The sequence below is a fragment of the Oculina patagonica genome, chromosome 14 (assembly GCF_052425735.1).
Source record: "Oculina patagonica isolate OP01 chromosome 14, crgOcupat, whole genome shotgun sequence".
In the NCBI taxonomy this organism is placed as follows: Eukaryota; Metazoa; Cnidaria; class Anthozoa; order Scleractinia; family Oculinidae; genus Oculina; species Oculina patagonica.
Genome location: NC_135771.1, coordinates 16,146,060 through 16,161,054, shown reverse-complemented (window position 1 = coordinate 16,161,054; position 14,995 = coordinate 16,146,060). Strand labels below are relative to the sequence as shown.

At 38.2% G+C, this 14,995-nt stretch overlaps 1 protein-coding gene across 1 annotated transcript in view; it reads right to left on the bottom strand.

The window, feature by feature from the left end:
* LOC144638594 (sperm flagellar protein 2-like) overlaps positions 1 to 14,995 on the bottom strand; it is a 55,478-nt gene that overhangs the window by 25,944 nt on the left and 14,539 nt on the right. Inside the window, exons 13-37 of the mRNA XM_078497784.1 lie at positions 14,203 to 14,271; positions 13,917 to 13,979; positions 13,671 to 13,754; positions 12,740 to 12,774; positions 12,394 to 12,463; positions 11,748 to 11,873; positions 11,123 to 11,184; positions 10,461 to 10,533; positions 9,987 to 10,082; positions 9,435 to 9,551; positions 8,867 to 8,969; positions 8,126 to 8,232; positions 7,592 to 7,724; positions 6,998 to 7,182; positions 6,564 to 6,667; positions 6,171 to 6,234; positions 5,654 to 5,785; positions 4,940 to 5,027; positions 4,315 to 4,450; positions 3,673 to 3,764; positions 3,150 to 3,229; positions 2,727 to 2,760; positions 2,349 to 2,537; positions 1,570 to 1,773; positions 858 to 967 (exon numbers count right to left, since the gene is read on the bottom strand). Of these exons, the coding sequence (XP_078353910.1) occupies positions 858 to 967; positions 1,570 to 1,773; positions 2,349 to 2,537; positions 2,727 to 2,760; positions 3,150 to 3,229; positions 3,673 to 3,764; positions 4,315 to 4,450; positions 4,940 to 5,027; positions 5,654 to 5,785; positions 6,171 to 6,234; positions 6,564 to 6,667; positions 6,998 to 7,182; positions 7,592 to 7,724; positions 8,126 to 8,232; positions 8,867 to 8,969; positions 9,435 to 9,551; positions 9,987 to 10,082; positions 10,461 to 10,533; positions 11,123 to 11,184; positions 11,748 to 11,873; positions 12,394 to 12,463; positions 12,740 to 12,774; positions 13,671 to 13,754; positions 13,917 to 13,979; positions 14,203 to 14,271 (2,556 nt within the window). The remainder of the gene's footprint in view (positions 1 to 857; positions 968 to 1,569; positions 1,774 to 2,348; positions 2,538 to 2,726; positions 2,761 to 3,149; positions 3,230 to 3,672; positions 3,765 to 4,314; positions 4,451 to 4,939; positions 5,028 to 5,653; positions 5,786 to 6,170; positions 6,235 to 6,563; positions 6,668 to 6,997; positions 7,183 to 7,591; positions 7,725 to 8,125; positions 8,233 to 8,866; positions 8,970 to 9,434; positions 9,552 to 9,986; positions 10,083 to 10,460; positions 10,534 to 11,122; positions 11,185 to 11,747; positions 11,874 to 12,393; positions 12,464 to 12,739; positions 12,775 to 13,670; positions 13,755 to 13,916; positions 13,980 to 14,202; positions 14,272 to 14,995) is intronic.

Genomic DNA, 14,995 nt, shown 5'->3' with positions numbered 1-14,995 from the left:
TATGGAATAAAAGCTTTAGGAGTTCTATCTAAATGTATATTTACCAAATTTCGAGAAAATCTAAGCTTTAAGTCGTTTGGACATTGAAACTGTAATACAGTAAAAACCCGCGTATAAGAACACCTATTTTGGCGGTTCAGGCTGATTTGGTTCTTATATAAAGGGTTATAATCTGCAAAATCAGCCTGTAAGTGTTCTTAAGTGTTCTTAAAAAAAGTTTCTTAAAATAAGGAACATACTAGGCTACCAATAGATGAAATCAATATATATGCACACAATTGTATTTTAATTTTAATAAAATTGATAAATCAAGGCAATACTGTACTGTAGTTGGGGTGGAACTATTATGTGTGCAATGAAAAGTAGTGTTGATCTTTGATATTTTTCCATATAAGAACAACTTTCATTTTTCAGGCTGAATGTGTTCTTATATAAATGGTACTTTTTTTCCTAAAATCAGGCCTGGGTGTTCTTAATCCACTTGTTCTTATACGCGGGTTTTTACTGTACATGCAAATCTTTACCATGGTTAGTTATGACCACTTCCTAATCTTTTTTGAAGTATTGCTTCCGAAAATTATGGATCAAATTTGCTGAGTTCCAAGCGTCGTCTTACTCGTTCACGCCAACACATTATTAACCGAAATTCCCAACGTCTTCATGCAGCAATGCCTCCGAAAATTAATGCCTCCGAAGTATTGCTTCCGAAAATTATGGATCAAATTTGCTGAGTTCCAAGCGTCGTCTTACTCGTTCACGCCAACACATTATTAACCGAAATTCCCAACGTCTTCATGCAGCAATGCCTCAAGACTGCGATATTGATATGAACACAAAACACAAGACATAACACAAACCACATCAATAGGCTGGTCGACATATTCCCAATCCTCTGACCCAGGCTCCGGCTCGGGCGGTCCTTGTGGCTCGGGTGGCTTCTCCTCCTCTACTTCTTCAGCACCTTTTTCTGAGGAAAACAAGTTGCTTTCGTTAATTTTCCCACTAAAAACGTTTGTAAGTTTCAAACGAATCTAACTACTGGTCGAAAATGTCTTGCTTTTCCTTCAGACACCTCTGTAGTACAATTATGAAAAGCTAACCAAGACATGCTCTATACTGTAATGTGATGGAGAGCCTTCAAGGGACTGTGTCACGGCTGAGTTAAGTTTATTTCATTACGTTTTGCCAAATACTTGCTATAAAACGTAATGGTTGCGAAGAAATTACTTCTATGGATCTAAATGACAAAACCATAGCTTTATTACCATGAAATATGTCTCCCTGAAGTTATAATTAAGCTACAAGCAAACGAGATTAACTTTGAGAACTGTTCAGCCTTAAAGGTATTTCAAAATTCCATATCGCAATCCGTTTCAATCTTCTTCACTTTTGGCCATCCGTTCCTTCTTTTGTATTTGCTGTGTTATTGAAATGTTCCTTTGCTGTTTTAAGTGGTTATTTTTATATTCCACCGAATTTGGTGGCCTAAATTTGGCTAAAATCCGTGACACAGTTCATTTAAAGCACTACAGGAAGTAAGCAAGTAAACAACAAGCCAAATATACGTACTAGGAGACTTGGCTCTTTTTGATCCTGGTCTCGATCCCTTGGACCCAGGCCTTGAGCCTTTCCTTGATGGCGAAGGAGACTTGGAACCTGATCTTGAACCTTTCTTAGAACTTGGAGGGGTGGGGCTTCGGCTTTTAGTTCCTTTCTTCGATGCGGGTGGGGAGGGTGAACGGTCCTTTTTGCTCTTTCTTGACTTTGGCGAACCTTGTTACATGAATGAAAGAAAACATTGGTTAGAAAACTTTTTACAATTTATAGAACGACTTTTCATGACTTTTACAACTCTAAACTAATAAATAAGAAAGTCATTGTCGGCTTCTTATACGTAAACATCATTTCAACAAATTTATACCAAACAAATCAGAGCTTAACACAAGGACATGAAATTTGTGGCAAGAGTAAGAAAATCTGTGATAGGTGTTTCCTGTGCAAATGATGAGATTCGTTGTGATTGGTTAACTATATAGAGCATGTTATTACATTTGGCAGACAGGTTAAAGGAGCTACGTCACGGAACACGCATCTTGAAAAAACTGGCAAGTTTTTTCAAGTTCATCATTCGTAATCCGTCTTAATCTTCGTCAGTAGAAACCATCCTTGTTTATTTTCGGGGTTTTATTACTCCTTTGTTGCTTTTATGTGTTAGAAAATTATTATTTTGAGGTTTCCTTCAATTTGAAAGTGAACTTAAAGATGACTTAAAATATCGTGACACTGCTCCTTTCACCGCCGTTAATACATGTATGGTACAACAATCACACTGTCATTCTGTCACACACCTGGTTTAGAGTCTGCCTTACTCTTCGTTGTGCCCTTCTCCGACTTGACTTCAGATTTAGCCCCTGCCTCAGACGGGGCCTCAGACGGTGGAGGAACGCTATCGGGAGGAGCTGTAGCGGCTTCACTTCCCACGCCCTCAGTTGGAGGCCCGTCACCTTGAGTCGATTGTGCCCCCGTGTGTGCTTCACCTGAAGAGAAATAACATGCTCAGAACAAGTGTTAAGAAGATGTACATTAACGATTCTACCTTTCAAAATTTTAATCTCAAGTTCTGAACAAAAAAAACCTTTATACAGATTTTCATTATTTCTCTTGATGTTAGCTCTTAGAAAATGCAAGTACAAAACACAGATGTTATTGAGAACGATGAATATCACCTTCAGTTGCTTGTCCTGGTTGTACGGAAGGTTCCTGTTTGAAAGTAAAATCCTGTATTAATTATCACAGTAACAACTTGGCTAAACAAACTAGATCACGCTCGAAAGTAGATCGCATTTGCTTTTGTTTCCCATTACTACCTGCCTAGTCCCTAGTCTCTTAAAAGATTATTCTTAGACGCCATTTTCCCTGGGCCTGCCTTTTTTTCCTCATAAGAGGCAAAAGGTGGAAAGTCTGATTTTCTACGCTAAGCGTTTGGTTAGAAAAAAACTCGTCCCACTCAAAGACCCTCAAGGAAAACTTGAAGATTTATGCGTTTATATGATAAATTAAAAAATAACAATTAAACAAAGCCATGTTGTGCAGGGCAGATTTTCTTCTTAATCACGACAAATGGCGATATTTTTAAAGCTTAAACTTACAGAGGGAGCTTCCTCGGGTGGTGCAATCAACTTCTGGTAAGTTTCATTCAAAAGAGCGGATACTTCATCATACAGTTCCTCTAAAAAGGGAAATAAAAATAAACGAGAAATGTAAACAGGGAAAGAAATTCTATTCTCCTGAACTTGGACAAGGTATTCACACTTTTAAACAATAAAAGCCTCGTTTCTTCTCTGATGAAGACTTACAACTGTAAATGACAATACACCGTAAGTTAATAATAATTACAGAACTTCTATAACACGAGGAGTAATCCCGAAATTCAAAGCTCATTCGAATTGACGAGCCGTCAAAAAAATCAGTTAACTCGCCAGTTTCACGCCAAAGAACTCTTTAAAGTTTAAGAGGTATGTTATTGTACAACGATTTTTAACTCAAAAAAATTATTGTCAGCAGTTACATGATTATACAGTACAACTATTCGCGAATTTCAAAGTGGTCGACTTTAATATTGAATAACACAACATCCCGTTAGTAAACTGAGAGAGTGTCCTTAGAATTTACCTTGACCAGTATTTGCATCAACTCGCTGAAAAATCCCAAACTTAGTGAACCATTTTTCCAGTTTTGGCCAAGCGTCAACAAAACCTACGATCCTGCAATCCAAAACAACAACAACATAAACATGCGATTCTGTAGCATACAAATGCGAATTAAAAAAACACAAAAAATAGTCTAAAATAACGATTTAAAACATATTACCGCCTAACAAAGCGACAATGAAATTCGCGTTCACTTCACTACACTTCACAAAGCCGCTTTAATCAGACTGAGTTGTTCTCGACGATTTTTGCCAAATACAATAAACGATCAATAAACTGTAAGCTAAGCATGTTGAAAATTTCATCTTCATTATTTAACACCGAGCTTAAAATTTACCATCTTTATTATTTACTACACACTTGATGATTTCGACATTGCTGATCCTAGCAGTATGCAGGACGCGTGTCACACATCAACCTAGTAAATGGCCCAGCTCACCACGAGTCTCTCGTAGCTCAGTTGGTTAGAGCGCCCAACCGGTATCTGGGAGACCATGGGTTCGATTCCCGTCGGGGACTCAGATTTTTCTTTGTCCCACGCTCGTATCATGTTGAAAAATTCCATCTCCATTAGTCAAAACAGGTAGTAAAGATGGAAACAAACCTTTGTTGGACCTGTTCGCGGTCATTTGAGGGATCAGAAACAGGGACGACCTTCTCTTGTTTGTTCATTCCTGTGTAACTGCCTTCCACTGGAGGATTGTACTCCTGATGGTACTGTTCAGCAGACATGGGATCATCTGCAAACAAGAAAACAATCACCATAAGAAAACAAAAAAACAAGTTATTTGCCGACTTAGATCGACTTCGGTTAACTTGAATTAAGATCTAGTGACTATTTCCTAAGTAAAAAACTGCAGGCAAATTCCGTTCTCAGTAATCCTAAGGGTAAGAGGAGCCAAGTGGCTCACCTTTGCTCTGTCGCCCCCCCCCCCCCCGAAACTTTAACCCGCTAAAAGGCGGGTTAAAGAGGTCCGGATTTATGTTGACTATGACTTCATTGCAAACTCCCAATTAAAAAGGGAGATAAGTGAAATGGCGGTTTGATTGCGATTGGGAGGTTTTGAAAACGGTCTGCTTGTTGTACTGTATCAACAAAATAGTCGGTATAAGTCCTCTCAATTGGCAATTACTAGTTATAAATATACTAAATGGAACAAATTTTGTAGCGCCATACAGCTACAGTGTAGTAGCATTTGAAATGGCAATGACCAGTTTAAGGTGCTTACAAGTTCTTCCTTCGGCTCTCTTTAGGGAGACTTCATCGGGCAGGTCGAACAGCAACACCAGGTCTATGCCGCTCTTGGGTGCAGGAGTCTGGTAATGAAACAAAAAGTTTAATATGGTTTACAACATAGAAATAGTGTCAAGTATACCACCATTGTAACATTAAGTAAAGAATTGAGCAGATCGCAACAGCGGCGACGACGACGATGAATGAGCAGTTCAACAGCTGTCAAACCGATCGATAATCTGTTTAGCATTTGTTTTCTCTTATCTTCTTTACAAAGACGTTTGGATACATTCTCGTCTCCATAGCCCTTTCGTTTCTCTTAGCCGGCTGGGCATTGGCACGAGAAAACGACGGGAACTGGGGACACTGACAGGAAAGATTCTAGGACTTCCGGTCTTCATGTATGCAGTCGTGACGTTTCAAAGAATGTATCAGAGTCGTTATGTTTCGACTTCCGTTTAGGAATTCTTTGTTCCAAACAGCAAATCAAAAAAAAGTCGAATTAATTTAAAAATCCTATGTACCCAGAGCCCTTCGTTTTCTCATGCCAAGACGGCTAAGAGAAACCAAAGGGCTATGGGGACGAGAATGGTTTGGATACCATTTGAAATTTTTGAAGAAATGTATGTTAAAACGACAAAAAAAATCAGAGGGTTTAGGAATTTTGACTCAGAATTTATGAGCGAGTTAACCTGAGTGTGATACGTACCTCAGGAGGCGGATGGGGATCTGGGGCGAGTCTTGATTTCTTTGTCTTGGCAACTTTACTGGGTTCTTTGGCAGCTTTAGCGTCTTTAGCTTCCTTCTGTGCGTCATACCCGCTAAGTGCTTTCTCCAATAACTGAAAAGATATAATTAATTCAGTCAAGAAGCTCGCATCACGTCAAAAACCATTGTAATAAGGATTACTTATATACCTTTTTTTATTCTGCTGTACTCGTTAGTTACGTGCTCTAGTAGTTGTACTGTATGCGTAATTTGTTTCTTTCTTTTGCTTGCTTTAAATATTAATAACAATTAAAAAAATCACGTCAATTGAAAAACCATGAAACTAATGAAAGACGCATGTGTCTGATCAAGCACATGGATAAGCTAGTAGAAATGATTTCACTCTTTGTACGTAACTTACTCAAAAATGCACTCTTAATTGCTTTAACTTGTAACACACCATCCAAATATAATAAAACCTAACCTGACCCTTCAAGTAAATACCGATTAATATTTACCTTAGCTTGGTTGATGGTGCTTGGAAATCCGTCCATAATCCAACCAGTGCCTTCTGGTACTTGCCTTCAAACAAGACATTCTGTTGTTAAAATTACTGTTTTGCATGAATTAAAGGTACACTAATAACAAAGCACGTCGTCCATTTGAACTTGTCTTTATGAATTTAAGAAAAGCGACAGTGTCGGAACGCATAACTAAGCACTAAGCTCCAGGCTGTGCAGTCAATGACATTAAGTGTGGGCAGAAATTTCAGGGCACAGAAAAAAATTCAGGCACATTTCAAGCCAAACCAAAAATTAACGAAAAGATTGCATATAAGAATCGAACTAACGCTGTTCTTTTTTGCATTAACTTTCAAAACAACTAAAATATTACAATGGCAACTTATTTACCTGACTGCCTCAACCATGATGTCGACCAGCAGTTGGTCAGGCGTAGCTTTTCCTTTCTTGAGAAAACCATAAGCTTTTGATCCCAGCTTAGCACGAGTGGTGGGCTGCAACAAGACAAGACATAAACAGTCACATCCTTCACCGCTCGAAAACATATTTACCGCAACTCAACTTCGGGTTGCTCTCTATGATTGTAACAGATTACAAAAGCCTTCCTTGACAAACTCACTACAAGATTTAACACTAACATCAAAATCACAATTCCCCTTAATGATTCCCATACATGTCTCTTTATGTAAGTTACGAGAATCTGCTACTTTATTAAGACAATATCTGCTAGTTGATGATTATGTTTATTCTCGTCACCTCTCTGCTTGTTTATGTATTTATATTAGTAAGGAGAAATTAAATGTAGATCAAAGTTAAACACTAACCATGGGTCCTTTAGTTTTGGATGACACTGGTTCCAGATCTTTAGACTTGGCTGATGTTTTCTTTTCATCTTCTTTGACCTCTGTGTGTTCTTTCTCTAGTTCTTCTTTGGTTTTATCTCTTTTCTCGTCACCTTCCCCGGCTTCGCTGGTTTGTTTTTCTTCTGTTTTGTTGGGATCTTCGCTGCCTATTTTTTTAAAAAAAAAAAAAACACAAAAATCAGAGTCAATGGAACTGGAATCTTTAGAGGTGAACACAAATTAGAACTGGCAACAGGACTGAATAACATACGTAAAGAATGCGAAAAGTGTGAGACGCAAGGGTAATCGTAGACAACTTCTCTCATCTGAAGCTTCTCTCTAATTCTGTTGTATCACCAAAATTTTGGAATGTTTTACCTTTTACTTATTAGTTCTTGTGCAGATATTTACAAATCTGCGCTTAAGAAACACCTTTATAAATCTGGAAACGTAAAGCTAAAACGTTTTTTCTTACGTTCTATTTTTAAAAAAATTACGTACAGTATCAATTTCACTAAGCGAAACGCACTGAAATGCTACGTTCCAGTGAGTTGACAACATATATTTTCACAGTACCTTTCACTTCCCCAGTCCCCTCCTCAGGCGCGGATGATTGTGGCGTCACAGCCCCAGAAGCCTCAGAGGGTTGGTCTTTACTCTTCCCAGTCTCCTCCTGGATGCTCACTTTCTTGGAAGAAATGTCTTCATTCTTAAAAGGAAAGCGTTAAGTAATATTTTACCATCCATCCCATTCGTCTACTCATTGCTGATAGAAAGCCAGGCAACATTGGCGAGATAGTAAAATGAGCCCTTTGCAGCTTGGTACAAAATCAGCCATGCTGGAGGGAAAGCTACGCTCTGGGACATTCGAAACAAAGAAAAGTCAAGCATGAATGGTTGAAGTCGCTTTGTCTTAGATATTCCAGCGCGTAGCTTGCCCTCTAGCAACGTGTTATTTTGTACCGTGTGATTGTTAGCTGAAAAGTGCCCATTTTTCAGTATGTTTCTGTTGATTGCTTGAGAAAACAATTTTCTTCCGATTCACTAAGGGGACATTGTCATTGCAGCTGATTAGATTAACGACATACAAAACAAGAACGAAGGTCTTACTTGTAACGCTGGATCTTCTGGAGGTACTTCAATAATTTCATTGTTTTTATAAGCGTCTACAGCATCAGCAACAAGATCATCAACAGACAGTCGCACCATTCGATGACCTGAATAGAACAGAAGAGCGCGTAAGAACATGACGTTTATTTTTACTCCAAAACACTAAAGGAAAAGGCATTTGCAGGAAGCATTTTGAGGTTTCAAAACGCCAGCTCACAACAGGAAACGCCCACATTAGCTCCTCAACTCGACCAATCACCATGTAGCCGCGAGTAGCCGCGGAAAAACACGTGCGAGCGAATCATGATTGGTTTTGGTTTTACTTTTTATTGGTCGAGAAAGTTGCGCGGGTTTCTTTAAACCAATCACTAAGCGTAGTAAAATGCAAAACTAAACCAAATGCAAATTACTTTCGTCATTTAAGTGAAAACCGCGTCTTTTTGGCCAGTAGAAAGCCTTTCACTTATTCTGGCGTGAAAACTGATCGCAAGATAAGATGCTTCTCGCGCTTACTCGGCATAACGGCTAAATCTGATCGGATGGCAGCTGACAAAAAGAGAAACCTCGAGCGCATTATGAACCTGATTTGTCTGATTTGTCGGAAGTTTCTCTGCCCATTCATAGTGGATTTTTTTATAACAAAGTCACCCAACCATTATTTGTACAAAAAAATTCATGCTGTTGAGTTGAGAATAAGCGAGTCAAACGTCTAACACCGTGATGGACAAGGAAAATACTTACCTTCAAGAATTTTATTGATGGTTGAAGTTTTGCCACTGAAGAACTTGCCAAGGAAACACACCTTGATTGGAAACGGTGGGAATTCTGGTGGAGGCGGGGGTGGCTACAGACAAACAAAAAAAAAAACAATTTATTTTGGTAATTTTTAGTGATTTTAAGGTTATTCGCTAAAATTGAATCTTTCCTCCGTTTGCTTTTTAAAATCACTCTGACATTTTCGTCTTATTTTTCATCCCTTTCACTCATTTTTTACTTTTTCTCATCACCGAAATATGGCCTTCTACTTTTCCGCTACAAATTATAATATCGCTATGTTATCCATAACATGTGTCTAAAAATATAAGGTTTGTCAAAATAGCCTTAACTCCTCCTTATCAGCCTTTAAATGACTTAACAGATCAAGTACAAAGTGCAGTATCGCCTACATGAATTAGCGCTCTAACAGTTTCCATATTTATAGCTGCCGAATGCTGTCGACTAAGAAACAGCTTGTGTATATAACCGTCCTTAATGGCGTACTGCTACTACAAGCGTAAAGTGGCCTTTCAAAGAAATAGGGTTACATTACCTCTGGTGGCGAAACGATATTGAAAAGTCTGTGAATAATATGACCCAAGACAGCATTATCTTTGGCAGGACCCTGGATCTCTGCTCCCTCAACAGGAGCCCACTCGCCTATTAAATTCTGCAGAAAAACAAAACATAAATAAATAGTCTACTTTACTTGGCACATACACACACCACTACAACACAACTGAGCCTAAATTGAAATTGTAAGTTTTCTTGTCTTTTCTCTCGTCACCAATAAACGAAGAAGTTGTTGGGGATATTGCCTATTGAATACTCGTTCCAAACTGAAATTTAACGTTTTAACAATGTTTCTACGATGCCAGGAAAGCTAACGCGCGAGTACACATCATTTGCTGCTGTTTTTACGAATGTACGGACATACCGGCTGACGTCACAAAGAATACGTGTAGCACGCGCGAGATTTCGCGTGCGGTCAGCGCGTGGGCAACCAAAATTCTAACGGCAGAAAGGAAAGCCTGATGCTCGTTTGTATTCAAAGAAAATTGCAGCAGCTACTAGTATCCAGTTGAAAGATTAGTTTGCTGCTTACCTTGTACTCCAAGAAATCTCCCTCGTCCATCAAATCTTCTTTCTCTTTCTCGATCTCTCTTTGTTTTGATAATTCAGCGTTAGCTGCTTCAGCCGGCTAAAAGAATGTAAGTAAAATTCACACATGAAGTTAACACCGTTAATATTCGCAAGCGTTTTAGTTTCATCAATTTTGTTAATTTGAAAAAAAAAAAAAAATTTTCTGTACATAGTCCAATAAGTGTAAATTTTCCATCATCATACACAAGAAAGCTAAAAAAAGGTATAATAACAATAAGTACTGTGTAGAGCACTGACATAGATTAAATATAAGGAAATTGCTCTTTTGTTTCTTTTTTCTTTGTTTTTTTTTTTGGTGTTGTTGTTGTTGGGGTTTTTTCGTTTTGTTTTGCGGCGCAATATTGTTTGATGAATATAGCTCTGTCAAAAAATAATTTCCTTATAATAAATAAAAAAGTCAAACAATTCGTACAACCTCGTCTTCATAAATTGGTAATCCTTCAAGGAAGAGTGCTTTCCATTCCCTGAACATCTTAGGAGGAATGAGTCTGCAAAATTAAGGCAAAAGGTTTCACTTGACAGTGTGTTCCAATGTAACGTTAAAAGCGAACATTAGTACTGTAACCAGGTATTTGCTTAAAACTGACCGAAACGAAACGTTAGCATTCTATCATTTAGTTGACTGACCACGCTTCTTTCTTCTTGTGGCTATGGTATGCTGACTTGCAGTCAGGATTTTGCAGCGAACCAACGTGCATAAATAGCGACGCGCAAACAATCGAACTCATCGCCTGATGAAGACTAGTTTATAAGAATATCGAGGCTGAAATTTGCGAATTTTAAGAATATTTTAAGAATAAACCCGAGGCTGAGATTTTGAAAAGAATATAATTTTGAGTTGAAAATTTGTAAATACAATACAATTAAATATGTTTTTAGTTGAAACAAAATCGGGTATTTTCATTTCCGTCATTGTATCTCTGTGAGGAATGCTTTGTTTAAAGCCAAAACCGCCATCATAATAAGAAAAGCAAGGGATTGTACGAGTGCAAGCGCGGGGGAGGGGTGTGGGGGAGATCCCTATTCTATCTATCCTATCCTGAAAATTTTGTTTCAATAGTGCTGGTGTTTACATACTTTTCAGTAAGTTCTCTGTACTCTCCAATCTTACAGGAAAAGTCCACAATCTGTGACAAAACCTACAACAAAGAAACAAGAAAAAAACAGTTATTTGAAAAATTATGTCAATTGACATAAGCCATTCCTATGGCTTACAACGAACAAAGCTGAAGACGAGTGGTGTGAAAAAGGGGGGGGGGGATGATAGAAATTTGACCTCAACAATAGCTATAAAAATACACGAAGTATTACAGCGATTATCGATTGAGCATCGTCAACTTTCAAAAAAAGTTATCACTCTGACCAATCACAAAGAACGCAAACACTCCAGTGAACCAATCAAACCTCGAAGCAAATACATGTAGCCCGCATGACGCACGCAAAACGATTGTGAGTGAGTCACGATTTGTTTTTGGTTTTACTTCTGATTAATTGAGAAAGTGCCGTGAGTTTTTATAAAATCAATCTCTAAGAGTAGAAATGCAAAACCAAAGCAAACGCAAATTACTTTCGACACTCGTTTGAAAATCGCTCTATCTTCCAAGTACAGTTGCATTAAACTTCAACTACCTCAGTTCCTTTGCAGTTATTTTTATCACTGTAATTGATTATAAGGAGGAGGTACTTGAGGGAAGGAACTTACCTCCCAGCAGATGTTGTAGTGCTTGTTGTACTTTGCTTCTGCAATCTCTCCTTTTATCTTGTCATGTAATTCCTGAGCTTTCCTTGTTTCTTCTGCATATTCTATTCTAGCTTGACGGCACAGTTCCTGTTAAAAAAAGCGATTCTTCCAGCTAGAAGCTCAAGGATGGTCCATAAACTAAATACTGTTCAACGAAATTTCTTAATCGAACTTTAATTTTATTAACAAGATTTTGTTCTAAAGTAATGCTCTGACAAGCGCTTTACGATAACAAGAGGACCATATGCAAATAAGTTCGCAGATTTTTCAAAGTTACAGTCTGACTCTTCTGACAAAATGTCAAAACATTTAACGACTCGGGAAAAAACCTGAGCCGCAAACTCATACACCGTTCAAGTGTAAGTCCTGCCGTGTTTACGTTGCACCGTTTTCGATCTTCGTTCTTTTAAATGACCAAGGGAAATCCTTATCTGGCGATTAGTCCACAACTACATAAATTAAAGTAAATAGGCAAGCCAATTCTTCCCGCTAGGTTTTCTGACAACACCATACGGAAATGGACTGTTAGTGAAACCTTAAAAGGTCTCCATAAGTTTCTGCTGTAAAATACGATTCGTGCATGTAACAAAAACAAATGTTCTCTTACCGCTTCTCTTGTTAGTGCATCGTCAAAGTCTTTCAACCTTCTTTCTGCATATTGTTTTTCTCTAAATATCCTTGAGAAGAAAAAGCAAAAACAATGAAAATAATTGAGATTCACAGATGTAAACTTAGAAACGCAGACAGATATTAACGTCTTGCTTCACGCCAACGAAAAACATTTTTCAGAGACCTAAAACAAAAGGCGGAAATCTGTCTTCATTTATAAGTAACCGATAATGCGGCTCGGTTTATAAGTCATTTGTGGATCCATTGTTCATTATTTGGCCATATTTTTCCGGGAGGGAGAGGGACTCTTACTAAATGTTAATCAGGATAATAAAAAAGCATACCTGTTTTGTCGAATGACTTCCTTTTCGTGACGAATCTGTACCAAAAAAGAAAACAATGTTATTTTAACTTAATTTAAAATTCCGATGCAGGAGCTAAATAACTTAGTATACACTAGTTGTAACATAACCTGCAGCAATCAAGCGTGTTTTTTTAAGGGAGAGACATGATAAGTAAGGAGGGAGGGCATGTTTGCAAGTAAGTTGTGACACTACCTCACCTTCAAAGGGGTCAGGACACGCTAACGGAGATAGGTCATGCCACTCTAAGTCAGTCAGTAAGCTTTGTTTACCCACATACCACGGATGAGCACAAAGACGTCTTTAAATGTAAATGTGCTGTTAAAAATTCGCCAAGTTAAAGAGACTAGGTCACGCCACCTTATTGGGGCTAGGTCACGCTACCGTTTCTCCACGTTAAAGGGACTAGGTCGCTACGCTATCGACGACAAAATCTCAGCTTATCTTTTTGGAAAGTTTTGACCAAAACTCCATTTCGGTCAGTGTAAACAGATTAACAAAAACATGAATCACATTTTGGGTTTTTCAAACTGTTTCAGTCTTTTCAGAGAATGAGGACTGCTGGCAGTGTGGTGCAAAACACAAGAACAAGTTGCTTTTTCAGCCTATTTTCAGATGCCACACCGCTTTCACGAGCAGGCATGTTGCTGACTCGTCCCCAAACGTCTTTCAGTCTCACATTATAAATCAGCCCATGTTGCTAGGCTACATCGTTCCCAGTGCTCGTGCTATTTTTGATTGGACAATAAGAATTGGGAACTACTCGACTGGTACTTTAAGGAGGATTAGCCAAAAACAGAGGCTATTGTTTCTCTAAACCCACACCACTCCATCCCCCTAACTGAGAAGTATCTTTGAAATTTGTGGCGTGTGGCGTGTGACAATGCCTTCCCTTCATAAAATACACACAAACCTGCATGAGTTGAACAGCGATCCTTCTCTCCTGCTGAGATTGCCGCATGAGTCTGTTAACAAGCATCTCTTCACGATGAGCTTCCTAAAACAAAACAACAAGAAGATCCGGTATTAAAGGAGCCTAGGTAGCGGTAGCCTGCATTCTCACGCCCGGCCAGTTGTCACTCAACCATCAAAGCGTACACAGCAGGCATAAGAATGTCACGAAATATTTATTAATTTCATAGTAAATCTTCAGTTTTACCTCTTGAGCTTCATGTGCCTTCATCTGCTCAATCAAAACACGCCTTCTTCTCTTTTCTCTTTCCTGTAATTGAAAAGTGTACAAAAAAGATAAGAACTTTTTAATTATGTAACTTGTACATTTGCTGGAAAGTGTAGTACTTATTATCTCATCAAAAGCTGTAGTGAATGTATCCCTTTAGTGTTTGTCAAATGTTTACTACGTTATTTCATCAGCATTAAACGGTCGTCAAGAGATTTAATATTATTCTACTTGTGGTTGTACTCATTTATATAATGAACCTTACCTTCCTAGCAACTGAATCTTCTTCCAGTCTAGTCCTGATTTTGTTGATGTACTCATCATTTGATCTCGGCTAATTAGAGAAAGACAGACAACAGTTATAGGAGCTCTACCACGATGTATCAAGTTCTTTTCATAAAAATTGACTTTGCACCGTACCCATAATATGGAGTCGCTTTATTATCATTAATTCACGTTATTTTAACACAATTTATGCCGCTGTGTTCAAGAAATCTCGCCCAAGCTGCTAAATGTCAATAGAGAGTATTTCTTTTGGAAATCAAAAATCTTGCTATTCTATGGTGGCCGATAACTACCATTCGATTTTTAACTGCGCTGCGCAGTTCTTGCTCTGCACGTACTTTTTTTTCTCAGTGACTAGACTGATGCCCCCGCTCGGCCAGATCTCAAAGTCACGCAATGTTTAAAAAGCTATAAATTAGTCACCAATTGAAATTTTTGCGAATAGTTCGGTCATTACTTAGCATGTTTTGTCTTAAGTGTTCGCTTTTGAAGTGTTTGACTCAGAGAAAATACAAAGTTTATGCTACGAAAGAAAAATATATTTCAGCGGACCAGAATCTATGAATAAATGCCATTACGTTGGTGTAAAAGAATGTGCTGACATGACAAGTTTCACTTTCGATCGGCTAGACCTCGAGTCACGTAATTTTTCAAAGCTATTATCAGCTACCTTTCAAATCTTTGCGAAGCCATTAATCTTTCCTTACAAAATTCAGTGTGAAGTATTTTGAAGCGTTTGAATCGAAGAAAATACTAAAATTTTACGCTTTAAA